This window comes from Artemia franciscana, chromosome 6 (assembly GCF_032884065.1).
Source record: "Artemia franciscana chromosome 6, ASM3288406v1, whole genome shotgun sequence".
NCBI lineage: Eukaryota > Metazoa > Arthropoda > Branchiopoda > Anostraca > Artemiidae > Artemia > Artemia franciscana.
In genome coordinates, this window is record NC_088868.1 from 35,815,731 (window position 1) to 35,843,626 (window position 27,896).

Below are 27,896 nucleotides of genomic sequence, written 5' to 3' on the forward strand. Positions count from 1 at the left end.
TGGTCAAAGTTTGTAACTTGCAGCCCCTCCCCCAGGGACTGTGGGGGGGGGGGTAAGTCATCCAAAAGACATAGTTATTATGGTTTTCGACAATGCGGAACAAAATGGCTATGTCAAAATTTTGATCTGTTGACTTTGAGAAAAAAATGAGCGTGGGAGGGTGCCTAGGTGCCCTTCAATTTTTTTGGTCACTTAAAAAGGGCACTAGAACTCTTTATTTCCGTTAGAATGAGCCCTTTTGCAACACTCTAGGACCACTTGGTCGATACGATGATCCCTGGGAAAAAAATTAAACAACAAACAAACAAACAAATAAACACATACCCGTGATTTGTCTTCTGGCAAAAAATACGAAATCCCACATTTTTGTAGATTGGACCTTGAAATTTTTTCTATAGGGTTTTCTGATACGTTGAATGCGATGGTGTGGTTTTTGTTAAGATCCTATGACTTTTAGGGGGTGTTTCCCTCTATTTTCCAAAATAAGGCAAAATTTCTCAGGCTCGTAACTTTTGATGACAAAGACTAAACTTGATGAAACTTATATATTTAAAATCAGCAAAAAAAAATTGATTCTTTTGATATATCTTTTTGCATCAAAATTCCGTTTTTTAGAGTTTCGTTTAATATTGAGCCGGGTCGCTCCTTACTATAGTTCGTTACCACGAACTGTTTGACTTTGCTCTTTACTTCCCTCCAAAAATTTTTTTTTGTTTTAATGGGATTTTTATAATGTTCTTTTTTTGTGAAAGCACAATTGAATAACGGTTTTTATTCAGTGTACTACTCTTCAGACAAGGTGTGATATAAAGAGAAAGAGAGGAAGCTTCCCAGTCCTTGACGATTTTGTTAAAAAGCATCAGAAACAGAGCAAATAAAGTGCAACAGACTCATAATACAAAATACTAGGTAGCGTTTCTTAAGCTTTCAAGCGTGACCGAAAAAGAATATTGTCAGCTTGTTTCTATGTCATGTAGCTTAGCTAACCTCCTGTATTATTCTGTTCTACTTGTATCTATGTGCTTGTTTTATAAATTAAAGTCCTATGTCTGAAAAGAATTGCCCTTCAAAAGCCGCGAGCCTCCGAAAATTTATTTGATTTCAATTAAATGGAAACACCACCAAAAAGTCAGCGGATCTTAATATAAATCATCCCATCATGTTCAGTATATTAGAGAATCCTTACAAGAGGGGTATCATGCTCCTGTCTGTAAAAATGTGAAGATTTTGTAATTTGGCAGAAGAAAGATTACGGATGCGTGATTATTATTATTTTTCTTTGTTATTTTTTCACAGGGGTGATTATATCGAACTAATGGTCCTAGAAAATTGAGATATTTCTTATTTTAACAAAAATCAAAATTTCTAGTTCCCTTTTAAATTGACCAAACCGACTGTAGTACATCTAATACCTTCACATAATCATTTAATCTTTGAGATATCGAATGAAAACTTTAAGGTGGCCCTTTAATTCAGCATAGCGAAAAGCCTAATAACTGTACTTTTAGTGATAAACTGACCGTTCATCGTCCCTAGGGAAAAATTTGTGAGTTACACAAATTGCCCAAATTATTTACATATAGTATTTTCTATTAGAAAATATACGAAAAATTGTTGGGACAATTTTCTGCAGGAAGGGGAGAAATTGATTTTCTACGAAAACGAGTGGAGAAAATTTTACACGGGAAGGATTTTCAATAGGAAAGAAAGGTACCAGGGAAATTTTGCAAGAGAAATTTTACACGAAGGGGGAGGTCGATTCCAGGTGTGATTTGAAAAACAGCCAGATATTAAATTTATAAAAATAATTTCAGTTTAAATTAAGGAGCAACATTGAAACTTGAAGCAAACAGGAAATATTCTATATATGAGAAGGGCTGCCTTTTTTTAAGGCCTCGTGTTTTACTCTAAAGTTTGACTTTTTGTCCTAATTTTCTAGAATAGGCTACTCAAACACAAAAGCCTTTGATTTTGAAGGCAAAAGATTTTAGCGTAAAGCTCGAGATTTCAGGAAGGGACAGCCTTCCACTTTTAGAGAATGACTTCTGCTTGTTTCAAGTTTTAATGTTGCTCCCTAACTTCAGTTGAAAAAACTTGCGCGAATCTTGCATCAAATGATCTTGCTATATAAGAAATCTGTCTAGCATGGACAAAATTTTTGAAAGCTGTAGCATGAGAATGCTATACTCAGTTTTATTGTATGAAATATCCTTTCTTAGCCCCTTGTTATCAGCTTTTTCATAACCTTTTCTACTTCAAATTCATTTACTTTTTTTTTATCTCTCCTATTGTTTCGGAATGTAGCATATAGAAACACTGCTTACTATCTAACAGACTTTGAAAAAGAAATAGAAGAAACATTTATCGCGGAGCAGAATTTTTGCCTTTAATAAGTAGCCTAAGTAATTGACTTAAAAGATATTGGCTGAGTAATCTTGATGCAGGATATATTTTATGAACAAAATGTGTAATAATTCTGTATGAGAACTTAATCGTTATCTCGAAAAATAGATGCAAAAGGAGAATGAAACTTCTGGGAATGAATTTCAGAGTCTAGGCTAGATTATGATAAAGATGCAGACAAATATATTTTAAAGGGAATCGTAGAAATTTTTTGGTCGTTTTCAAGCATTCAAAAAGGGTATAAATTCTAATTTGCAACAGAAGCAATTATTATATTTGTAAAGAGCAGAAAATAGGCACTGAGTAGTATGTTTTCTTTATTTGTAGGGCTATTGTATAAAACTGAAAAAAATTGTATGAAACAGAGAAAGTAGTTAGTTTAAGAGGTAAAATTCTAGTTCATGGACTTCTAGCTATCTTGGCAAGGGGTTAGGTTAGGGAAATGAAACTTTCAGGGATGGGTCTACATACTAAAGTGTATCCTGGGAAGGTACTTTGAAGTACCTAACTCCACTCCTTCTCCCTCCAGAGGGTCCTGACCTTTAAAAATATGTGTTATAAATGTGAAACCTTGTAAAATAGATCTTCTGCTTGAATCAAGCACAACAAAATTGTTTTCAGCTTCACAACTTTGCTTAATCCCAATTTATAAGGTTTTAAAGATATGCAAATACATTTCCTAAATTTTGAAAAAAAAACATTGATATGGCTCAGAATTCTATTCAAATAACAGGAATTACGTTTTCAAACTAAAAGCAGATAAAATCAACTGGTAACTGAAAATTAAGGTAAAATGTTGTTTTGTCGAAATTTCAATAGGTGTAGACCTGTCATGTAGGCAAATTTCAGGGCCCTCTAGGGGGAGAAGGAGTAGAGGTGGGTACTTCAAAATACCTTTCCAGGATATACTTCAGCCTGTAGACCCATCCCTGGAAGTTTCATTTCCATAACCAGGTTAAGAAAATGAAGCTTTCAGGGATAGATTTGCAGACTATAGTATGTCCTGGGAAGGTAGGCTATTTTGAAGTATTTACCTCCCCCCCTTCTCTCTCTAGACAGTACTAATCTTTGATGACCTTTAAAAATCTTTGTTTTACAAAAATAAATCCTTTAAAAATGAAGTATACAAAAAGTAGGTAAATGTTTAGTTTCATCACAAGCTGTTTAAACTGAAAACTATGCTGCAAAGCAGCATAGTTTTCAGTTTAGAGCACTTAGAAATGCAAATTCTAGAAGTACATCCATTTTTTAGCTTTCTAAAATTCCCCTTTAATGAACTGAAAATGCTTAAAGTGGGCATGGTTTTGAAGCCAAGGGAAATGTTAGGATTCTACAATATGAATGATATTATATTTTAAATACTATCTCCAGTCATCACTGGTAATTTCCGTATAGTAAGTAGTCAAAAGATAATTAAAAAACTTATGCATCCATTAATGCTAATTATCCACTTTCATTTTCAAGTTTAAACTAGCCAGTGAACCAGTGAATAAGTGCAATTAGTTAAACATTACATTTGTGTTCTGTTGATTTGAAGAAATGCCTTCCAACAGAATGGAGATTATACAGTTTTTCAATTTGAGATTCAGTTTGTTTAAATTGATGCTTTAACTATGGTAAGGTGAAACAGATTTGGTTGAATACTGATTTAACATTACCTATAGAGTAAAGTAAATTAGTCCATGAGCCCTGCAGGCAGCAGGGTGAGGTCTGTACTCTATATTTATTTAATAATTATTTGGCTTGAAGCCTGAAAGAATAAACAAAAAGTAGGTCATAAACATCAGCTAACAAGTCAACCAATCAGAATACAGACCTTGCCCTGCTGGCTTCAGGGCTCATGGACTAATTTGCTTTGCTCTATAGGTACTGTTATGTATAAGCAAAATTGGACAACTGTTTTCTTCAAAGAGCTTGCTAGTTTAAACTCAAAAGTGAAAGTGCATATAATCATCAGTGAATAAGTGAGTTTTTATGGCACTTGGTATTACTACTACTACTACTACTAATAACTCACTGCAGCACCAAGCCGCCTGAGGCCAACACAGCTACGCACGCTCCTCCTCCAACCTAATCTATTTAAAGCCTCCCTCTTTACACCCTCCCAGGAAGTTCCCATTTCCTTTAAATCCTTATTTATGACATCCTCCCAACCCAGACAAGGACAACCTACTTTCCGTTTAGCCCCAGACGGTTGGCCAAAAAGGACAATCTTTGGTAATCTGTCATCCTTCATCTGTAGAACGTGGCCTAGCCATCTCAACCTTTCTTTCATTATAGCCCCAGAAAGCGGGATTGAACCACACTTTTCGTACAACCTACTGTTTGAAATACGGTCAGTCAGCCGGGTACCCAGAACAATCTGTAGGCAATTTCTCTGGAAAACATCTAGTAAATTTTCATCTGCTTTTCGGAGTGTCCATGCTTCAGAGCCATATTTGACCACTGTCATCACTGTAGCTTCCAATATTCTAATCTTGGTTTGTAGGCTTATCTTTCTATTCTTCCAAACTTTTTTTAACTGTGAAAAAACACCCTGAGCTTTAGCTATTCTACTTTTAACATCTTCACTGCTCCCACCATCTTTACTAATAATACTACCAAGGTAACTGAAGCTACCAACCTGATCAATCTTTTCGTTACCTAAGGTCACCTGTTCATCTTCACTTATTCCTAGCCTTAGTGACTTAGTCTTCTTAACATTAATTTTCAAGCCTATTTTAGCACCCCAAACTCGTAAAACCTCTAAAAATTCATTCATTTTGCTCACACTTTCATCTAATATGCTTAAATCATCAGCATAATCTAAGTCCAGGAGCGTTCTTCCTCCCCATTTGATTCCATGGTCTCCAATTGCCTTTCCTGTGCTCCTTAAGACGAAGTCCATCAAAATGATCCATATAAAGGGGGATAGAACACAACCCTGCTTAACTCCTGATTTAATACAAAACCAGTTGCTAACCTCATTTCCTACCTTAACCGCAGCAGTATTATTCTCGTACATAGCGCAAATCACTTTAATGTATTTTTCTGGTATACCATATAATGATAAGACCTTTGTTAACGCTGTTCTATCAACAGAATCGAAAGCTTGCTCATAACATCTGTTAATTTGGTAGTTAATTTGGAAAAAGTAGAAAAAATGAAGTATTTTTAACTTAAGAATGGGTAATGGGATCTTCATGAAATTTGATGTTGGGAAAGATATCATGTCTCAGAGCACTTAGTTTAAATCCAAACCAGTCCCAGTGACATTGGCAGGAGTTGGGTGGGGACCTAAAATCTTGAAAAACACTTAGAATAGAGAGATTGGGATGAAACTTGGTGGGAAAAATAAGCAGAAGTCCTAGATACATGTTTGACATAACCAGAACAGATCTGCTCTGTTTGGGGGAGTTGGGTATTGATTCTGAAAATTAGAATAAATGAGGTATTTTTAACTTACAAAGGAGTGTTCAGATCTTGACGAAATTTGAAGTTTGGAAGAATATTGTGTCTCAGAGCTCTTATTTTAAATCCCAACTGGATCTGGTGACATTGGGGGGAATTGAGGGGGGAACCTAAAATCTCAGAAAACACTTAGAGTTGAGGGATCAGGATGAAACTTGGTGGTAAAAATAATCATAAGTCCTAGATACATGTTTGAAATAACTGGAACAGATCTGCTCTCTTTAGGGGAGTTGGGGGAGGAGGGTTAATCCTGAAAAAAAATGAGGTATTTTTAACTTACAAAGGAATGATCAGATCTTAATGAAATGTGATCTTTAGAAGGATATCATGTCTCAGAGCTCTTATTTTAAATCCCGGCCAGATCTGGTGAAGGGGAAGTTTGGGGGGCAGAACCTAAAATCTTGGAAAACACTTAGAGTGGAGAGATCAGGATGAAACTTGGTGGGAAAAATAAGCACAAGTCCTAGATACAGGATTGACATAATCAGAACGGATCTGCTTTCTTTGGGGGAGTTGGGCGGAGGGTTAATTCTTGAAAATTAGAAAAAATGATGTATTTTTGGCTTACAAAAGAGTGATTGTATCTTAATGAAATTTCATATTTAGAAGGACCTCGAAACTCAGATCTCTTATTTTAAATCCTGACCAGATCCAGTGTCATTAGGGGGGAGGGGACCAGAAATCTTGGAAAACGCTTAAAGCAGAGAGATCAGGATGAAACTTGGTGGAAAGAATAAGCACAAGCCCAAGATAGGTGACTGACATAACCGGACCAGATCTGCTCTCTTTGGTGGAGTTGGGGGGGGGGGAGTAATTCCAAAAAATTAGAAAAAATGGGGTATTTGTAACTTACAAATGGGTGATCAGATATTATGGGTGATCAGAGATTTTCAATTCGAATTTGATCTGTGGACATAGGGGGTTGGAGGGGGGAAACAGAAATCTTGGAAACCAGAAATCTTGGAAAACCCTTAGAGTGGAGAGATCAGGATGAAACTTGATGGGAAGAATAAGCACAAGCTATAGATACAAGATTGACATAATTGGTACAGATCTGTTCTCTCTGAGGGAGCTGGGGGTTGTTAATTTGGAAAAATCAGAAAAATTGAGGTATTTTTAACTTACAAGTGGGTGATTGGATTTTAATGAATATTGATATTTAGAAGGACCTTGTGACTCAGAGCTCTTATTTTAAATCCTGACCAGCATTAACCCTCGATTTTCCTTTTTAAACAATCTAGTGATTCTTAGAATTTTGCTAGAGCTAATACCATTTGAGCTCTTCCAACCTTGTCACAAGTGCCATATGAGCTCTTAGCTCTTGTTTAATTATCTTTTTGACTTCCTACTATACAGAAATTACCAGTGATGACTGGAATTAGTATTTCAAATATAATTTCATTCATATTGTATAACCCAAACTTTCCCTGCTGGAAAGTATGCTGCTTTGCAGCATACTTTAGACAGCTTGTGACAAAACTAAGCAATTACCAAAAAGTTTTTTAACTTCACAATTTTCTCAATCCTACTTTAAAAGATTTTGAAGATCCCAATTTAAAAGGTTTCAAGGGTCTGCAAATGTATTTCCTAAATTTAGGGGAGAAAAACCCAATGATATGGCTAAAATTTTACTCCAGTAACAGGAATTAGATACCCAGAACTAAAACCAGAGAAAAACAACTGATAATTAAGATCTAATGTTGTTTTTCAAAAATCCCAATTGGTACAGACCTGTCATGTAGCCTAGGCAAATTTCTGAGATATAAAAATCAGAAGAGCATTGATGAATAGGTTTGCAATACCTTTCTGTAGTATTTTCGGCCCTGAATTCATTACTGAAAGTTTATTTTCCTAACCTTACCTCTTTCCAAGACTTTTTCCAAAGAAAATTTTTCCATTCGTTTTACAATAGCAAATAATTATAACAGTCTGATTTGTAGGTATATTGAGGCTGTAGATCTGTAAACATATTACAAATCAGCCTACACATTATTATCAAGGAAAAACATTGAAAATAGCAAAAATAAATACAATAAGTTTAGATATAATTCACTGAAAATGTGCCAAATTACACATAGCTTTCAAGCAACCAAGGTAAACTTACAGTGTAAGACAAAAATCAATTGGAAAAAAAAAAATCAGAAGAAATGAATATTCCAGTTGATTTGCCATTCAGTTTTCTTTCCAAATATAATAGCCATCAGTTTAGTGGTTTACAACTTTATAGGAATTATCCTAATGAAATAAAAACAGTACTGTTAGATTCCTTGTTTAATGCTTTCCCCAAACATCATAGCTGCTTTTCTGATAATGTACCCCACCCCCTCCCTGATGATCTCAGATATAGCTCAAGGAGTATATAGGCTAAAAAAATAAAAGAAAACGTTGAGGTTCTGACATTGTAATATACAGCATGTTTCTATAAATCAGATGTTTATCTTCCCTTCCATTATTATCTACATTAATACACCATTCCAAGAAATATTTTCAGTCACAAATTCAGTTGTTCTTCCTCAGGCAAAACCAAATTTCATCAAGCCAAGATTACAGAGACTCATTTTAACAAAGAAGAATTATGTCATTCCAGAGATTACCCACAATAAATAAATATAATACTAGGAATGTGTTTAGAACCATTGGGTGGCTGGGCTTCATTGTCAGAAAAGCAATCATGGTGTTAGGATAAAGCTCAAAATAAGGAACTTTATTTTATTGCCGTGTTTCATTTAGAAATGGTCAAAACTTAACTGATCCTATAAAATAGTGCAGTCAGCACAATTGCATCCCATCCCTCTATAATGGGGCCAGCAGAATCTAACAAATAAAAATATAGAGAGGGTATTTTATATACCCTCATTTAGAAATGGTCAAAACTTAACTGATCCTATATAATAGTGCAGTCAGCACAATTGCATCCCATCCCTCTATAATGGGGCCAGCAGAATCTAACAAATAAAAATATAGAGAGGGTATTTTATATACCCTCATTTAGAAATGGTCAAAACTTAACTGATCCTATATAATAGTGCAGTCAGCACAATTGCATCCCATCCCTCTATAATGGGGCCAGCAGAATCTAACAAATAAAAATATAGAGAGGGTATTTTATATACCCTCATTTAGAAATGGTCAAAACTTAACTGATCCTATATAATAGTGCAGTCAGCACAATTGCATCCCATCCCTCTATAATGGGGCCAGCAGAATCTAACAAATAAAAATATAGAGAGGGTATTTTATATACCCTCATTTAGAAATGGTCAAAACTTAACTGATCCTATATAATAGTGCAGTCAGCACAATTGCATCCCATCCCTCTATAATGGGGCCAGCAGAATCTAACAAATAAAAATATAGAGAGGGTATTTTATATACCCTCATTTAGAAATGGTCAAAACTTAACTGATCCTATATAATAGTGCAGTCAGCACAATTGCATCCCATCCCTCTATAATGGGGCCAGCAGAATCTAACAAATAAAAATATAGAGAGGGTATTTTATATACCCTCATTTAGAAATGGTCAAAACTTAACTGATCCTATATAATAGTGCAGTCAGCACAATTGCATCCCATCCCTCTATAATGGGGCCAGCAGAATCTAACAAATAAAAATATAGAGAGGGTATTTTATATACCCTCATTTAGAAATGGTCAAAACTTAACTGATCCTATATAATAGTGCAGTCAGCACAATTGCATCCCATCCCTCTATAATGGGGCCAGCAGAATCTAACAAATAAAAATATAGAGAGGGTATTTTATATACCCTCATTTAGAAATGGTCAAAACTTAACTGATCCTATATAATAGTGCAGTCAGCACAATTGCATCCCATCCCTCTATAATGGGGCCAGCAGAATCTAACAAATAAAAATATAGAGAGGGTATTTTATATACCCTCATTTAGAAATGGTCAAAACTTAACTGATCCTATATAATAGTGCAGTCAGCACAATTGCATCCCATCCCTCTATAATGGGGCCAGCAGAATCTAACAAATAAAAATATAGAGAGGGTATTTTATATACCCTCATTTAGAAATGGTCAAAACTTAACTGATCCTATATAATAGGATCAGTTAAGTAACTTTTACAAGCTGAGTTAAAGCTTGTAAAAGTTGCAAGCCTTAAACTCAGGCTCGTAACTTTTGATGGGTAAGACTGAACTTGACGAAACTTATATATTTAAAATCAGCATTAAAATGCAATTCTTTTGATGTAACTATTGGTATCAAAATTTCGTTTTTTAGATATTTGGTTACTATTGAGACGGGTTGCTCCTTACTGCAGTTTGTTACCACAAACTGTTTGATAGTAATTTAAAAAACTAGTTTTTTTTCTGATTGAAGTAAGGATTGAGGATAAATTTAAAGCAAACAAAAATTATTGCTTCACAGTTTATGCAACACATATCTACAAATAAAGCTCAAATAAAATGACCTGTGATGCTTTTGTGTATTTTTAATTTCTGAAAAAAACTAGTACTTTACTGAAACCACATAAAATTTAAAAAATAGTATTTTCTCTTAGGAATAGAAAGGTGCTTAAGTAGTCTACAAAAAAGAGGCTGAATATTACTTTTAATTAATCATTATTATTTCTGAATATTAAATATTAATTCTGTTAACAAATGAGTGGTATTATAACTTCTTGGAAGCCAAAAGGAAAACTCCCCCCCCCAGAATGTAAACTATGATTTACCTTTTTTTTTTAATGGTTCCATAAACATGTTTTCCATAGTTGCACCCGCTCCACAGAGATTAAATCAAGGGGTCTGAGCAATTTTATTCTACTCGCAATGTCTTTTTTAGCATTGATATCCTTATAAGATTGCATGATGAACTTAAGCCTTCTTGACTCAATCAAAGATTAGGTTTGAATTGCAAATCTTGCAGGAGCTGCTAAAAGTAAAAACTAGACTGCCAACCAAATAGATAAACAAAACCAAGAGAAAGACTAAAATAAAAGGTAAGAAATAATTTTAACTAAAGATAAAATAAAAGTTATAGCTCTAAACTTTATTTTTACCTCTATGTATAGAAAAGGAATCAAGTCTGGAAGCAGAGTTAAGTATGTTTAGCATACTTTTACTTCACTGTCATAAGATTTTATTTTGGATTGGTTAAATACCATACTCCTGCTCAGGCTGGGAGATGGCCTCAATATAAATCCTGAGGGGGGGGGCAACTATGGGAAAAAGGTCTTTATGTAGCCATTTATATGATACAAACTACAACCGAATTTATTCCATGTGGCTTCTCAGGAGCCAGGGGCCTGCTGAATCATAAATTGGCTACATATTTGAGAAAATATTCCATATTAGTTTTTAGGATTTTATTTTTTGTATCAACTTGAAGGTTTGAGAGGGAGGGGGAGATAATTTTTCATTTGGCTTCTCAGGAAGGAGGCTATTCAATCTGAAATCGGTTTAATATTTGAGGAAGGTAATTGCATGTGTTTTAGAATTTTTGTTCTTCTGTTAATAATTTGAAGTTTTTCTATTCCCCTGTTTTTTTTTTACTTCATTCTTTACAGTGTTTTGACATTTTTTCTTTGCTCACTTTCTGTTTTTTCAGCGATTAAGATAGGTTAAAAACATTGTTCCAGAATATTATGTCATTTTTTTTTCTATTGTTTGGGTTATTTCGGCTTTATTGATAATTGAAAACCCTTATATATATTATTTGCCATCTTTGACCAATTGCATCTTAAAATTATATTGGGTTAATGTGATATGTGAATGGGTTCACTGATTTGTGATAAAGCATTGCAACAACCTGAATAGCAAACATGCACTGCACATACACATACAACCAGAAGCATGGGGCCTTAGACACACCTTTTGTTTTGACCCAAACATCCCATAAAAAGTTCTTAGAACTAGAAATGAAAAAAGCAGTTGAGATATGTTTAGTATCTCCTACTTCTCCTTGCTAAGATTGTGTTAGTGGAGTTGATATATGTTTAGCACCTCCCACTTCTCCTTGGTTAGATTTCTTAAGAGGAGTTGGGTGGAGAGGAGTTGAGATATGTTTAGCATCTCCTACCTCTCTTGGTAAGATTTTTTTTTTACAGGAGTTGAGATATGTTAAGCATCTTCTGCTTTTCCTTGCTAACATTTTTTTAGAGGAGTTGAGAGGAGAGGGGTTGAGATATATTTAGCATATCCTATTTCTCCTTGCTAAGATTTTTTTTAAAGAGGAGTTGGGAGGAGGGGAGTTGAAATATGTTTAGCATCTTCTATTTCTCCTTGCTAAGATTTTTTTAGAGGAGTTGAGATATATTTAGCATCTCCTGCCTCTCTTGGTAAGATTTTTTTTGAGGAGTTGAGATATGTTTAGCATCTCCTTGCTAAGATTTTTTTGGGGGAATTGGAGGAGAGGAGTTGAGATACGTTTAGCACCTCCTACTTCTTCCTGGGATGATTTTGTAGAGGAGTTGGTCAGGGAGGAGCTGATATGTTTTTAGCATCCCCTACTTCTCTTGGTATTTTTTTAGGGAGTTGGGAGGAGAGGAGTTGAGATATGTTTAGCATCTCCTACCTCTCTTGGTAAGATTTTTTTTTACAGGAGTTGAGATATGTTAAGCATCTTCTGCTTTTCCTTGCTAACATTTTTTTAGAGGAGTTAAGAGGAGAGGGGTTGAGATATATTTAGCATATCCTATTTCTCCTTGCTAAGATTTTTTTTAAAGAGGAGTTGGGAGGAGGGGAGTTGAAATATGTTTAGCATCTTCTATTTCTCCTTGCTAAGATTTTTTTAGAGGAGTTGAGATATATTTAGCATCTCCTGCCTCTCTTGGTAAGATTTTTTTTGAGGAGTTGAGATATGTTTAGCATCTCCTTGCTAAGATTTTTTTGGGGGAATTGGAGGAGAGGAGTTGAGATATGTTTAGCACCTCCTACTTCTTCCTGGGATGATTTTATAGAGGAGTTGGTCGGGGAGGAGCTGATATGTGTTTAGCATCCTCTACTTCTCTTGCTATTTTTTTTAGGGAGTTGGGAGGAGAGGAGTTGAGATATGTTTAGCATCTCCTACTTCTCCTTGCCAATATTTTTTTTAGTCGGAATTTTATGTAAGTGTATATAATTTTTACGTGATAAGTTATTTTACATAATATTAATTTGAGATTTTTTTTTTTTCTAAGGGAGACAGGAACAACAAACTGTGTGTTCCAACTAAATTTACTGGAGTAATTATACATATGAATATAATTAGAAATTCGAGTTTGTGGATAAGTATTGAGTAGAAGGAATATAGCCTAGTTTTACGTGAAATAATGTCGATTTGGGAGAGGGGGGGGGGCTGTGTCTCCTTAAATTTTTTGTTATCCCCTAGATTTTGAAAATTACCTCTTTTGGCGTGGATTCATTGTAAAATGCCCTTTTAGTTGTTTTTTTTTTACAAAATTAAAAACCCAAAAATTTACCCTCCCTCCCTTAGTACTGAAAATATATTTTGCTCAACTCTCAGTTATCGTGAATTGGCGCCACTGAGCCGTTGTGATAGGTATACTCGTCATTTTAAATGAGTACTAAAGCTCCTGATGTACCAAAATGAAACCAAATTCAACTATTAAAATGATTCATGTTGGAGATTTTGTTTTTGAGTCCTTAAGTCAAAAGGCTTCATGTCCACTTGTTGATAATGTTGAAAACAAATTAGCTTGAGTCCATTCAATTAACTACAAATGAAGGTTTAACATTTGATATTAAGTTACTCAATCTATATTTTATTTAGTTTGTTAGTTGTTTGGTCTCTTTGTGTTGTGGTGAGTCTTAATAGTGCTCTCACACCATGGTGTAGGGCTAATCCTAAAGAGCCATTTTTTCATTACATAAGCAGTGCCAAGTAGGATCGAGCTCTTCAGGGAATTTTCTGTTATGTAACTCAAGTTCAAGTTCAACTTTATCTTACAACATGGAGAAGTAAACACAGTATCAACGAAACGGAATTTCAGGATGAAAATTTAATAAGTTTAGCAAGCAAATTTATAGACTCTTCCTATAAAGCCTTTTACGCAGGCCTGTGTAGCACAGATGTCAAAGGTGCGTTATTCTGCTGCAGTAACCCTAAGACCATCATCAAAGCTGGAATCTTTATTCTATATTTTCTATTTTTAAACAGCTGGCTTATGATTTAGATGATTTTATGGATTTTTGCCTTAGCCTAGTGCAAAAGCAATTGTTTAAATGTGAAAGGTTATACTTAATGTAACACAACTTAACTACTTAACCCAGAAAATTAACTGTGTTGGGGGAAAATTGCTGGATCCTTACAAGGTGCCCTTTTTATATGGATTGTGCTTCTAAATAGTTTATTTATTATTTTAATTTTTTAGGATATGAGTCGTTATTTCACTGAGAAAGCACCTATTGTACATGATTTATCCACTATCCAGGATATTAAAAAGGCTGCAATCATACACAAAGAAAGCCGAAAGAAGTGGAAAAATAAAAAGTTTTTGAAGCAAAAGAAAAGTGAGAATGATCCATTTCCTGGTTCAGCGCCAATTTCAAAAGACAAGCTGAAAAGACACGAAAGGAAAGGAGAAAGTGTAAACTTGAAAAGGATTAAACTACCAAAGAATAAGAAGCAAATAAAACAAAAAGAGGAACTTTATAAATTATCTCATGAAATTGCTGCTAGATCAGAACTGCTTTTGCCTGAACAGTCAGGTTTCATAGAACCAGAGAATGAGCTTGAAGACACAGCTGAGGTCACCCAAACGCAAATTAAAGATGCTGTTGATATAACTAGCGCAGCAAAACAATTCAATCTTCAGTTGGAACTTGGTCCTTATAGAGTGAAGTTCTTGAGAAATGGTCGCCATCTACTACTTGGAGGAAGGTTAGGGCATATTGCATCCCTTGATTTCTCAACTAAACATTTACAATGTGAAATGAATACACTCGAGTCAGTCCACGATATAACTTGGCTTCACAATGAGACAATGTTTGCAGCTGCACAGAAAGACTGGACATATATTTATGATAATAGAGGCATTGAATTACACTGTCTAAAAGGACTTTACAGGGTTTTAAAAATGGAGTTTCTCCCCTATCACTTCTTACTTGCAACTGCCAGCGAAAATGGATTCCTTAGCTGGTTGGATGTGTCATTAGGCAAAATGGTAGCACAGTTTTTCTCAAAAATGGGACGAATTGATAAGCTGTGCCAAAATCCCTACAATGCTATTCTCTGTGCAGGGCATTCTAAGGGCTTCGTGTCAATGTGGACCCCAAATATGAAAGAACCTGTTGCAAAAATGCTGTGCCATGGAACACCAATTAGAGGTAAGATTTGAATTTGTGCCTTATTTTTAAAGGAGATCTTGTCCCTAAACAAAATTTGTCTTATAAATTAGGGTCCACATGGCCAGGGGATTTATAGCTTTAAATATCATTTTGTTCAGAAAAAAAGTGTGTTGGTCCTTTCCAAGATGAACTTTTTTCTTTTTTCAATTTTTCTTTTTTCTATTTTTTTCTCTTTTTCTATTTTTTTCTGTTTTTTCTTTTTTTTGTGTTATTTCTATTTTTTCTATTCTCTATTTTTCCTTTTTTGATTTTTTTTCTTTTTCTATTTTTTTTTCTGTTTTTCTTTTTCCTATTTTCTATCTTTATTTTTTCGATTTTTTCTTTGACTAAGGAGTTGGTCCTGGTTTGACAAGGAGTTGTTTTGTGAATTGTTTAAAAAACAGAAGAGGAGTAACAATAGATAAAAGAAAAAACAAAAAAGTTTTCAGTTTTCAAACACAAAAAAGTGCTATTTTTTAACTGTTAGGGAAAGAGGCCCTTTGAAAAAACATAAGAAAAGACCCCCCCCCTTATACATTTATGAATGTATGAAGATTTTTAATGGTACAAAGCACTGCATTCTGTGTCACCATGTTTGTCCAGGGGAAAAGGGACCCTTTGGATATGTCTGTTCTGGTGAATGGAATGGGGGCAATGTAGGCCCTTTCCCCAACCCATTTTGGAGAATCATCAGACGTAATTTTGTAAAGGGGTTCTGCTAAAGCTTATCTATTAAATTTGACTACATGTTCAAATATTTAGTTTTGAAGATTGTCAGATGTTTATGTTGGCCTCTTTAGGGAAGAAATTTTGGTAAGTATTAGTATAAGCAGCTACTTTGTCTAATATAGATTTTTTTCTTCAATAAGAGCTGCCAAGTATCAGTTTGTCAATCAAAAAATCAATCAGAAAAACCAATCAATTGATTGCCAGTATCAGTATCAGAATAATTGAGAATGATTGATTGATTTTTCTCTCCTTTTACGGGTCTCGTGACAATAACGAGGAGACATTTTCTTGCCCTTGAATGTGTCAAGCAGGTATGGAAAAAGTACTAAAGCTGCCAATAGCAGAATTCGAAAGAATTCCAAAAGCTGCCGACACTATTTTTAGGTGACTGTTGAACCTTCGAAAGTCGTCTTCTGGGAAAAAAGCCTTTTCTATAATGATCTACTTTTAGATTTTTTTTGTAGTTTCACCAGCATCACAAAAGTGTTCACACTTTTCACAAAAGTGTTTCAGAAAAGTGGTTACAATATCACAAAATGCTAATGATACTATACTAGATTTTTGGAGGTTTCGAGAAGGTGCCAAGACTAGCCTTATTTGGGACATTTTTTTGTTTGTGTTTAGATCTATTGTTCACTTTAATTTTCCGTCCGAAATGCTAACAAAATATGGCACACACTTGAATTAATTACTCGTCATATGGCTGGGTACTATGTAATGAGATAAATCATATAACAGCTTGGCATACCAATGGATACCTTCAGGGAATTTAGTCCTACATAGTCCTACTTGTAGGACTACTGTCAAAAAACTTGTTTTTTGACAGATTTTCTTTGAGCAAAAAGTATTTTTATATGTGAAAATGTATTTTCCGTCAAAATCTGCTAACAAACTTGAAAGCTTCCGAGTAGCATTGCTATTTTGCTACCCTACATTTTGCTCAGCGGTTGCCAAGAGGGCAGACAAGACCTCCTCTAGATTGGTCTGAAGGCCCCCTACCTTAGGGTAAGATGTGTTTAAATTTTTTTTAAACTTAAAATTTAGCACAAGAATATTTAAATATGTTGGTATTCAATGTTTAATAAAAATAATTCTAATTAGCACCTTTTTGTAGACTAATTAATTACAGTGTTTATCCATTTTAGGATACTCAGTAGACATAGGCAAATAGTCAAATGTAAGTACGTAGAGGGGGAGGGGTCTCTCCTCTAGATCCCCCCTTCCCCCTTCCCAACCATAGAATGGCTTCAATATATAAAAATGTTGCTCCATACCATGGGATCATCTTACTGTTGCTGCTGTTATTTTTGGTTTGGAGGTTGAGAAGCCAAAAGCTTTTTTGTTGTAATTATGTTGTATCTATTCTTTTTTTTAGCTTTGACGATAGACCAACGTGGACTATATATGGCCACTGCTGCAGTGGATAAATCCATGAAAATTTGGGATATCCGTAATTTTAAATGTTTACAATCCTACCGTTTAAATTGTGCTGCTAGTAACCTAGCTTTCAGCCATCGAAACCTCTTAGCTGTTAGCACAGGCGACATTGTTGACATCTATAAAGATCAGTGTACAAAGGCAGTAGATGGCGTTTACCTGAGACACAGATTACCATCAGATATTGAGAACCTCGAATTTTGTCCATATGAAGATGTTTTAGGGGTTGGACATAGAAGAGGGTTTACCAGTATGCTGGTGCCTGGGGCGGGTGAGCCGAATCCTGACGCGTTTGAAGCCAATCCATTCCAAACTCAATCTCAGAGAAGGGAAGTGGAAGTGAAGCAACTGCTGGAAAAGATACAACCGGAACTAATTACGCTCGATCCAGGTATTTTCGTTCATTTATTCAGTTACGACTAAGTCAATGTTGAGTTGTACCCTGGGTTTCGAGGGGGGGTGTAGGTTACTGCAATTTGTTTTCTTTTAAATGTGCATATCTTTATTTGGTCATAGACAATTGGCAAGGATGAAAGGGGAGGGGGTCGAAATGCCCTCTCATGGTTTGGCCTTCTTGTCGATCCAGGTATTTCCGTTCATTTATTAAGTTAGGACTACGTCAATTTTGAGTTGTACCCTGGGTTTCGAGGGGGGGGCATAGATTACTGGAATTTGTTTTCTTTAAAATGTACATATCTTTATTCGGTCATAGACAATTGGCAAGGATGAAAGGAGAAGGGTTCGAAATGCCCCTTCCATGGTTTGGCCTTCTTCTCGATCCAGGTATTTTCGTTCATTTATTCAGTTACGACTACGTCAATGTTGAGTTGTACCCTGGGTTTTGAGGAGGGGTATATGTTACTGGAATTTGTTTTCTGTTAAAAGTGTATATCTTTATTTGGTCGTAAACAATTGGCAAGGATGAAAGGGGAGGGGGTCGAAATGCTCCTCCCTTGGTTTGGCCTTCTTCTTGACTCAGGTATTTCCGTTCATTTATTCAGTTTAGCCTACTTTATTGCAGTATAAGGGTTGTACTCCAGGTTTTGATGGGGGGGGGGTCAACTACAGGGATTTGATTTCTTTTTAGCCATTACAGGAGCAAAAAGTGCATATTTTTGTGGTAATTTACAATTGGCAAGGATGATGGGAGAGGGGCTCAAACAGAGGCGCCATTTGTGCCAAATCTTGGGGTGGGCATGGGGCATTTGACAGAACTTGAGACTTTTATTATGAATCCAACCTAGTTTCAAAGTTTACGATGATTAATAGCAAATAGCGTAATTACCCCAAGGGTCGTCAGGCAATTACGCTCTTTGGCTAATAGGCGTGCTGTTAGTTCAAATCATTTGGACAGAATGGATTAGGTTGGACATAATGGATAATTCTGACCGGAAAAGGGCCCTTTGTGGTGGAAACTTGGGCCCCCTGGAAAATATGGGGTGGGTATTTGACCACCCCTGACCCCCCCCCCCCCCCCAATGGCGCCTCTAGCTCAATCCTCCTCTGATGGTTTGGTCTTGAGCAGTAATTTACCAAAGTAAAGTTTTCATTTTTATCTATTTGTTTTCAGCTAGAGAGAAGCTTTCAGGAAGATCGGGAGAAATGTTTTGGAATATTAGGGTATTCTCGGTGCTGGTGTTTCTGTCCATTTGTTCTGTTTAGACTACTCTATTGTAGTAGCAAGTCTGTACCCCAGGTTTTACTTGGGGGGGGGGGAGAGAAGAAGTTGGACTACAGGAACTGGTTTTCCTTTTAGTCATTACAGGAGCAAAAAGTGCATATTATATTAAATAGGTAATGTATATACCGGATATTGTATATGGTAGAATATATAATATTATGGTACTATATTGGTATAATCTAATTGGTACTATATTATAGTACCATATATTATATATGATAAATTATATTAGGCAAGACGGAAGGTTAGGGAGTCAAGTTCCCCCTCTCATGGTTTGGCCTTGAGTATTAATATACGAAATTCAGGACCGTAAGGAAAATTGTTTGAGAAGAAAAGAGTATTTTATGTAGTCAATAGGTATATTATTGATGTATAATCAATAGGTATCAATAGGGCAGGCAAGATCGTCCCTCAGGGAGAATATAGAGTCACCTACCAGCCATCAGCGGCAACTGGCACTTAGTTTTCTGAATCTGTACTATCAAGGGGTCTTCTTTCTCCCACAGTAGATTGCTCTTCAAGTATTGTTTTTTTACTCCGTGGTTGATAAGCCATGATAAGATACAGGAGAGAGTTTAAAGCTAAAATAAGGTTTAAATATGTAAAGCGAGCTAAGAAGGTTTTTAATATGATCGCATCCCTTTAAGGCCTAATTCTTGAATTATCCTGGGTGACGAAACAGGTATGTTTTCTATCTAATGATGTCAAGTTGAAAGGATTTTGAAGTCCAGCAAAATATATTATTTTAAGCTAGACGAGATTTGGCTTGGTCAAACAAGACTGGACTTGGAATCCGTTTGAGATTAGTAGCTGTGGCTATGATGACCATCACTGCGCAAATCTGAAGATTAGCATGGGATCTTGAGCTTTCTTTTTTGAGAGTTCGATTTTATGTTGTTCGCTGTTCTATTTTAGAGTCTGAGCCATCGCTAAACCTAACTTTAAAGATTTGTCGTACAATTATAACTTAACTGGAGGGTAATTGCACAAAGCTCCCTAGATCCACAAGGTCGAATTTTTAGAGAGGGATTACAATTTTTAAAGGGTGAAGGATCAAATCTTATTTAGTTTTTTTTTTTAACCAAGCGCCAACAGCTCCAGAAATGTAACAAGTTTTTTAACAAGCTTAAAACCGAAACAGAGAAGCATGAAACTAAAGAACGTCAATTCCAAGATTTATTTCGAGGAACAAAGGAAAGAATTTGTACCATAACTATTTAAAAGAAGGAAGAGGCTAAAATAAAAGAGAACATAAAGAGAAATCAAATCAATCCGTACAAATAAGGTTTCTTTCTTATCTATCTTTTTGACCAAGTGACAACAGCTCCAAGAATGTATTACGTTTTTCGACTTGGCTTAAAACCGAAACCTAGAAGCATTAAACTAAAGATCGTCAATTCGAAGATTTATTTAGAGGAAAAAAGCAAAGAATTTGTACCGTAAATATTTAAAAGAAGGAAAAAGCTAAAGAAAAATCAAATCAATACATACAAATAATATTTATTTCTGTTTTATCTTTTTTGACAAAGTGACAACAGCTCCAAGAATGTAACACGTTTTTCGACTTGGCTTAAAACCGAAACCTAGAAGCATTAAACTAAAGAACGTCAATTCGAAGATTTATTTGGAGGAAAAAAGGAAAGAATTTGTACCGTAAATATTTAAAAGAAGGTAAAAGCTAAAATAAAAAATAACAAAGAAAAATCAAATCAATACATACAAATAATATTTATTTCTGTTTTATCTTTTTTAACCAAGTGACAACAGCTCCAAGAATGTAACACGTTTTTCGACTTGGCTTAAAACCGAAACCTAGAAGCATTAAACTAAAGAACGTCAATTCGAAGATTTATTTGGAGGAAAAAAGGAAAGAATTTGTACCGTAAATATTTAAAAGAAGGTAAAAGCTAAAATAAAAAATAACAAAGAAAAATCAAATCAATACATACAAATAATATTTATTTCTGTTTTATCTTTTTTAACCAAGTGACAACAGCTCCAAGAATGTAACACGTTAACAAGCTTAAAACTGAAACATAGAAGCGTTGAACTAAAGAACGTTAATTCCAAGATTTATTTGGAGGAACGAAGGAAACAATTTGTACCATAACTATTTAAAAGAAGGAAGAGGCTAAAATAAAAGAGAACATAAAGAGAAATTAATTCAATCCATACAAATAATGTTTCTTTCTTGCTTATCTTTTTTGACCAAGTGACAACAGCTCCAAAAATCTAAAAAGTTTTTCGACTTGGCTTATAACCGAAACATAGAAGCATTAAACTAAAGAACGTTAATCCCAAGATTTTTAGAGGAAAAAAGGAAACAATTTGTACCATAACTATTTAAAAGAAGGAAGAGGCTAAAATAAAAGAGAACATAAAGAGGAATTAATGCATACAAATAATGTTTATTTTTTATTTATCTTTTTTGACTAAGTGACAACAGCTCCAGGAATGTAACAGGTTTTTCGACTTGGCTTAAAACCGAAACATAGAAGCATTAAACTAATGAACGTTAATACTCTATTTATTTAGAGGAAAAAAGGAAAGAATTTGTACCATAACTATTTAAAAGAAGGAAGAGGCTAAAATAAAAGAGAACATAAAGAGATATCAAATCAATGCATACAAATAATGTTTCTTTCTTATTTATCTTTTTTGATCAAGTGACAACAGCTCCAGAAATGTAACAAGTTTTTCGATTTCGCTTAAAACCGAAACATAGAAGCATTAAACTAAGGAACGTTAATTCCAAGATTTATTTAGAGGATCGAAGGAAAGAATTTGTACCATAACTATTTGAAAGAAGGAAGACGCTAAAATAAAAGAGAACATAAAGAGATATCAAATCAATCCATACAAATATTGTTTCTTTCTTGTTTATCTTTTTTGACGAAGTGACAACAGCTCCATAAATGTAACAAGTTTTTCGACTTGGCTTAAAACTGAAACATAGAAGCATTAAACTAAAGAACGTTAATTCCAAGATTTATTTAGAGGAAGAAAAGGAAAGAATTTGTACCTTAACTATTTGAAAGAAGGAAGAGGCTAAAATAAAAGAGAACATAAAGAGAAATAAAATGAATCCAAACAAATAATGTTTCTTTCTTGTTTATTCTTTTTTTGACCAAGTGACAACATTTTTTTTACAGAAATGTAAAAAAAATTTCGACTTGGCTTAAAACCGAAACATAGAAGCATTAAACTAAAGAACGTTAATTCCAAGATTTATTTAGAGGAAAGTAATTAAAGAATTTGTACTATAACTATAAATAGAAGGAAAAGGCTAAAATAAAAGAGAACACAAAGAAAATCATATCAATACATAAAAATAATTTTTCGTTCTTATTTATCTTTTTTTGACCAAGTGACAACAGCTCCAGGAATGTAACACATTTTTCGACTTGGCTTAAAACCGAATCATAGAAGCATTAAACTAAAGAACTTTAATTCCAAGATTTATTTAGAGGAAAAATGGAAAGGATTTGTACTCCAACTATTTAAAAGACGGAAAAAGCTAAATTAAAAGAGAATGCAAAGAAAAATCAAATCAATTCATACAAATAAATATTCAATGTAAAACCCCCCAGAGGTAATTATTGTGTATTATGATTTGATTTTTCTTTTTATTCCAGTTGATTTTAGATTCGTTGCTTTTTTAAAATTGTTATTGTTTAAATCTTTTCCCATTTTAAACGCCAAAACGCCTTGTTGTATATTCGTTCTTTTTCTTCCTACTTGCCATTGACCCATTGTTTTCGAAAATTACTTCGAAAATCACTCCAGTTTTGAAGTACTTTTGTTCTTCACTCTGGCTGAGCTTCAGAGTCATCCTGTCCCAAACAAACACGCCAGAACTCGATTACCTGCCCGAAGGGCACAAGATTGCACGTCCAATGGCAAATCACTCTGATAAGACAGTCAGGCCTGATAAAAACCCCCATCAAAATGTCAAAACAATTAAAAGTCGCAGAATTTAAAGGGACTAAACTAAATAAAAATACCAAGACAATTTTGTCTTTTGACTAAGAAAAAATATAGTACTTGTATGATATGTTGGCCAGCGCTACCCGGCAATTTACCCCCCCCTCCGGAAAATACCCCCCCGCGGAAAATACCCTTCGTGGAAAATAAGGCTTTCCAAATTTGAGAATTTTATTTTAGCAAACTGTTTTTTTTTCGTTAGTTTCTTCGTTACTTTAGCAACGAATTTGGGCTAAAGATTTGCACAATAGGAGGGTGGGTAAGTGTTTTCTGACTTCAAAATTTCCAAATGCTTTAACCCCCCCCCCCCTTATGTGCGAATGTATAGCCCAAATTATATATTTCCGATATATTCTGTGACTTGTCTTTGTCTTGTCTCGCGCTAAGCTGAAAAAAACTAACGAAGAAACCGGTTGTTCTCAAGTTTTACACAGCGTAAACTTCAGCGAGTGGCGCATAATACACTAGTACCGAAATTCCCTCAACCAAAAAAAAACTCAAATAAAACTCGAAAATTTAGAAAGCCTAATTTTCCACGGGGGGATTCTCTGGGGGTGTTTTCCGGGGGAGGGGGCAAACCCAGGTCGAGGGAGGGCAGCATATTACGCCCCCGGAGACACTCATAAAATCATTTTGACGGAAACCTAAAACTTAGAGCAAAGGGACCAAACCTATCGATTGGACATCTATTTTGTATAGATCGATATATATATATATATATATATATATATATATATATATATATATATATATATATATATATATATATATATATATATATATATATATATATATATATGTATATATATATATATCGATTGGACATCTATGTTATATATACTTCGTCTTCTAAATAGGATAGTGTAAATGCAACATTATTACCCTTCTTACGTAGAATGTATTCAATACATTTGGAAAATAAGGGTTTAAATCCATACTGATATTGGATCTCTATTACGTTTGGTATAAATTGTAGAAATGATTACGAAATATTTCTTATCCCACGGAAATAGCTTTGATTAACAATTTTGGCTCATATAACCCACTTAATATTGTTTACTCAGCTGTACGCCGAGCTAGATCAATTCCCTCTTTTTATAATGTTTTTAAGCGTGAGAGTTTATTCTATTGGCAATGCTGTGAGTAAAGGCTTGAAGTCCGGAAGCAGGTTTTTCTATTTAACAGTTTCCATTGTCTCGTCATTGATTGATGCTCAGAAAAAATGTTTTGTTTTAAAAAAAGAATTCACGATATTATTGACAAGAGCGTAAAAATATAGCACTGAGAAATGAAAGTAAATTTTTCTAAAAAACCAAAAATTTACGTTTTGTTGGTTTGCTCCTCCCTGCTAGAATTGCCAAGATTTTTACAGTTTTTCTCAAATTTCCGGTATATTTCCTATAGTTCTCGTTTTTTGGATCCTTCCCTTCTCTGAATAAAGTCGTGGATACGTTGCCTGGTTGTATACTAAAGTCAAAAAATTTAAAAGAAAAGCTTCGCTAACAAAACTCTTCATGAAAGTGTAGAACAGTCAGAGACGGTTTTAGGAGAGGGACAGAGGGGCACTTAACCTGGATGCAAAATTTCAAATAATTAATCTAACAATTATAATCATTTTGTAATTTTTGATTATTTTTTTTAATACAGTAGAGAACACGGTTAATAAATGAAAATACTTAATACAAAACTAAATAATTGATAAAATAAAAATAAATAAAATGATAATAATTAAAATAACTAAATTAATATAATTAATGTTAATTAAAGAATTAAATCATTTAAATAACAAATGAATAAATAATTAAACAGTAAACTATTAATTAATTTATGAACTGAGTGTAATTGGTTAATAAACGAAAGCTTTGTTAAAATTTGGCCTGAAAATATTTGGGAGACAGATTGGGAGGGGATAATCAATAGTTTGCCACGGGCGCAATTGTAAAGTACTTATGACTACCCCACATTTTCATATTTGGTCTTAAAAATTTTACGTGTTTCCGAAGGACAGAAAAAATCTCATTCTTTACTTTTTAGTGCATTTGAAGATAGACATAAAAAAATTAATTTTTTTAGGCGCACGAGTCATGCTTGTAAGATTTCACACCAAGACCACTTCTACTTCTACTTCTCCTTCAAACAGCCAATAGGTAGGGTATGATGAATACCATACCTGTAAACGGGTTTTTAATTTTCTGTAGGTCTGATCCTGGAAGGATTTATTTTCTGAACATAGGTCAATTTGACTTTCAACCCTTACAGCTTGATCATTCTTCTTTTCTTTATCATTTACTAAAGTGAAAAGGCGCTCTAATTAGTACTAATTAGTAGTCTAATTAGTTAGCCCAACTTATATGCCATCCAGCTCATGATCCGTGTCTAGGACATAATACAGTACCAGGAATCAGGCAGCTACGCAAGAAGTTTTTCTCAGGGGGGGAGCAATAATAAAAATCAGAATGTAATAAATGAAAATATAGGGATAAAAACGGGTATAATCTTTAAACAAAACAGTGGAACAAACCAGAAAAAAAAACACACTTTAAATAACAAAGAACCGAAAAGATCAACTCCAAGTCCGTGAATCTTTATCAACGGGAAAAAATGAGTAAAGTCAAACTAAACACAACATATAAAAAGTAAAAAAAATAAGTAAAACTCACATTTTAATAATGTCCAAATATCCCTGCAAATAGCCTGAATAAAAAACACAGAAATGAAAACAGAGCGGTTGAACCATGGACAATCTGTTTGTAATTTCATTGCTGCTTTTCCAGGCTATTGTCAGTGATTGTAGTTATATTTGAACATTATTAAAGATGATTACATACCTTCTTCTTCGACTTATGACGTCTGAGAAATCGCTGGGGTGGTTTAAATATCTCAATAAGAAGCATAATGTTTACCAAAATTTTCCATCTAGCAGATTTACTTTACTATTTTGCTGAAAATTTTATTTCGCAGTTAACTTGTTTTGGTTTCTCTACGAGCCATAAACACATCAAAAGTTTTAATTCCTTCCTCCTTCCACTTTAGGAAATTCTCATCTCGGTCGTCACGAGTTTTCCCCTTTCCTATATTTCTGAAAATTTGAATTCAATTCTTCTTTCCGATTATTTTAATAGCTTTATTCAGACCCCTCCCCCCTTGACTTTACATTCGTTGTCTTCGCAAAATTTGATGTCTTCCGAGGGAAGGGGATTTTGTTTGTATGTCCAAGACCGGGAGGTACACATGTGTTTTTTCGAGTCAAGGAGGAATTATAAATGCAACAAGTTTTATTTAATTATTTGAGCAAGAAGTGACCTGGAATTGTTTTTTTTATTTAGAAGTGGATTGAGACTAACCATTCCCCCTACGTACGTTCATAGACTAAGGTCTTCAGGGACGTAATTTTAACAGAAGCATTTTTGAAGTGTACAAATGAACTTCTGGGAAATTGAAAGTCTTTTGACCTTACAATCTTATGTGGTGCAAGTTTTATCTGCAAAAACGGCTTGCCTGTTTCCAGTAAATATTGACATCTCAATACTGAGTAATGTTCCCCTTCCTCTATTCCAGGAAAACGTCACGTGGAAACACCTGTAACACATAAATTCGATTTTTCTTCAGTTTCCTTTTTCTTCTCCCATTTTTATTACTTTTTTGGCAATATAGTTTTGTTTACTATCCAAATATTTGTCTTGAGAATTGCCAAAGACTAAATATCGAAGAGGATACGTAAATACTGGCAAATCCATTAGATTTTGGCTATTACCTCATGGACAATAACTATATTTTTTTTGCTAAATGCTGCTGAATTCCTTGCAATGACAATTTTGGTAGCATATTTACTGTGAGAGTTTTGATGTGGGGAAATTTCCGAAATATTAGAATTTTACTGTCACCACTATGGTAGGATATGAGTCGGGATAATTCTTTCGCGTGGAGCGCCTTTCTACTTTCGTAATTAATGAATTAAAGAAGGAATGGTTAAAATATGAGGTTTTAAAAATTACTCAATTTAAGATAGTGATAAACTCCCAGGGAGATGTGAAAAAGTTTATCCTAGTTCAGACGTAAGCACTTTCTAAGAAATATTTCTTGTTTTATTTTTAACTTTTTTTCCTTCCCTCTCTTTTTTTGTGGCTTGAGCCCTGAGAACGGCTTGATATATATGACATCATGTAAACAATTTTTTATATGATGTCATGCATAGTGTAAATAAGATTTTTGAGTCTCCAATGCATCAGTTATTTTTATAATATTACTAGCTGTTGGGGTGGCGCTTCGCGCCACCCCAACACCTAGTTGGTGGGGGCGCTTCGCAAACCCCCAAGCCCCCCCCCCGCGCGCGTAAGTCGTTACGCGCCATATTAGTTACACGCCATTGTAGTTGTGTCCCTGTGTCCCACCTGTGAATATAGATAAAAGCGAAAAGATTTCTCTTTTCGTTATAGATATATATGTGTTTTTAACTACGTAAAACTTGCGAATATACAACATTCTTCGATGTCCCATCGTCTGTGCATATAAATAGATTGTCAGGTTTACCGACTCTTGAACATGCAACATAAATTGTCCATGGGAAAAACAATCCGTATTCAGATCTATACCTCATTATTCTAATGATTGCCCTTGAGCTTTGTGATGGTGATTGCTAATCGAACATTCCCTGTGTCCCGGTCGTCATTTATATTCCCAGTATCCCGGTCGTCATTTGTGTCCCAGTGTCCCAGTCTGTAATTTCTCTTTGAGCGTCCCATTCGTCATTTATGTTCCTTGTGTCCCGGTCGTCATTTGTGTCCCGGTGTCCCGGTCTGTAATTTATCTTTGAGTGTCCCGGTCGTCATTTATATTCCCTGTGTCCCAGCTTTTAGTTTTCTTTTCCTCCTTTATTTTTCAGTTTATTTCCTTTTTTTCTTTTTTTTTCTTTTTCA

At 34.6% G+C, this 27,896-nt stretch overlaps 1 protein-coding gene and 1 long non-coding RNA gene across 4 annotated transcripts in view; both read left to right on the top strand.

The window, feature by feature from the left end:
- Window positions 1-2,332: 2,332 nt before the first annotated feature.
- Window positions 2,333-27,896, top strand: part of LOC136028366 (WD repeat-containing protein 46-like) — a 35,875-nt gene continuing 10,311 nt past the window's right edge. The window contains exons 1-3 of one of the 3 annotated variants that reach the window (XM_065706157.1): window positions 2,333-2,402; window positions 14,195-15,149; window positions 17,254-17,706. In XM_065706157.1, coding sequence (XP_065562229.1) covers window positions 14,198-15,149; window positions 17,254-17,706 — 1,405 coding nt within the window. In that variant the 5' untranslated portion in view covers window positions 2,333-2,402; window positions 14,195-14,197. Of the gene's footprint in view, window positions 2,479-14,194; window positions 15,150-17,253; window positions 17,707-27,896 lie in introns of all 3 variants that reach the window. The other 2 variants (XM_065706158.1, XM_065706156.1) reach the window with 2 other exon arrangements.
- LOC136028367 (uncharacterized) lies at window positions 18,854-22,066 on the top strand. Its single transcript, XR_010617816.1, has 2 exons — window positions 18,854-21,009; window positions 21,460-22,066. It is a non-coding gene; the product is annotated as an uncharacterized LOC136028367 (long non-coding RNA).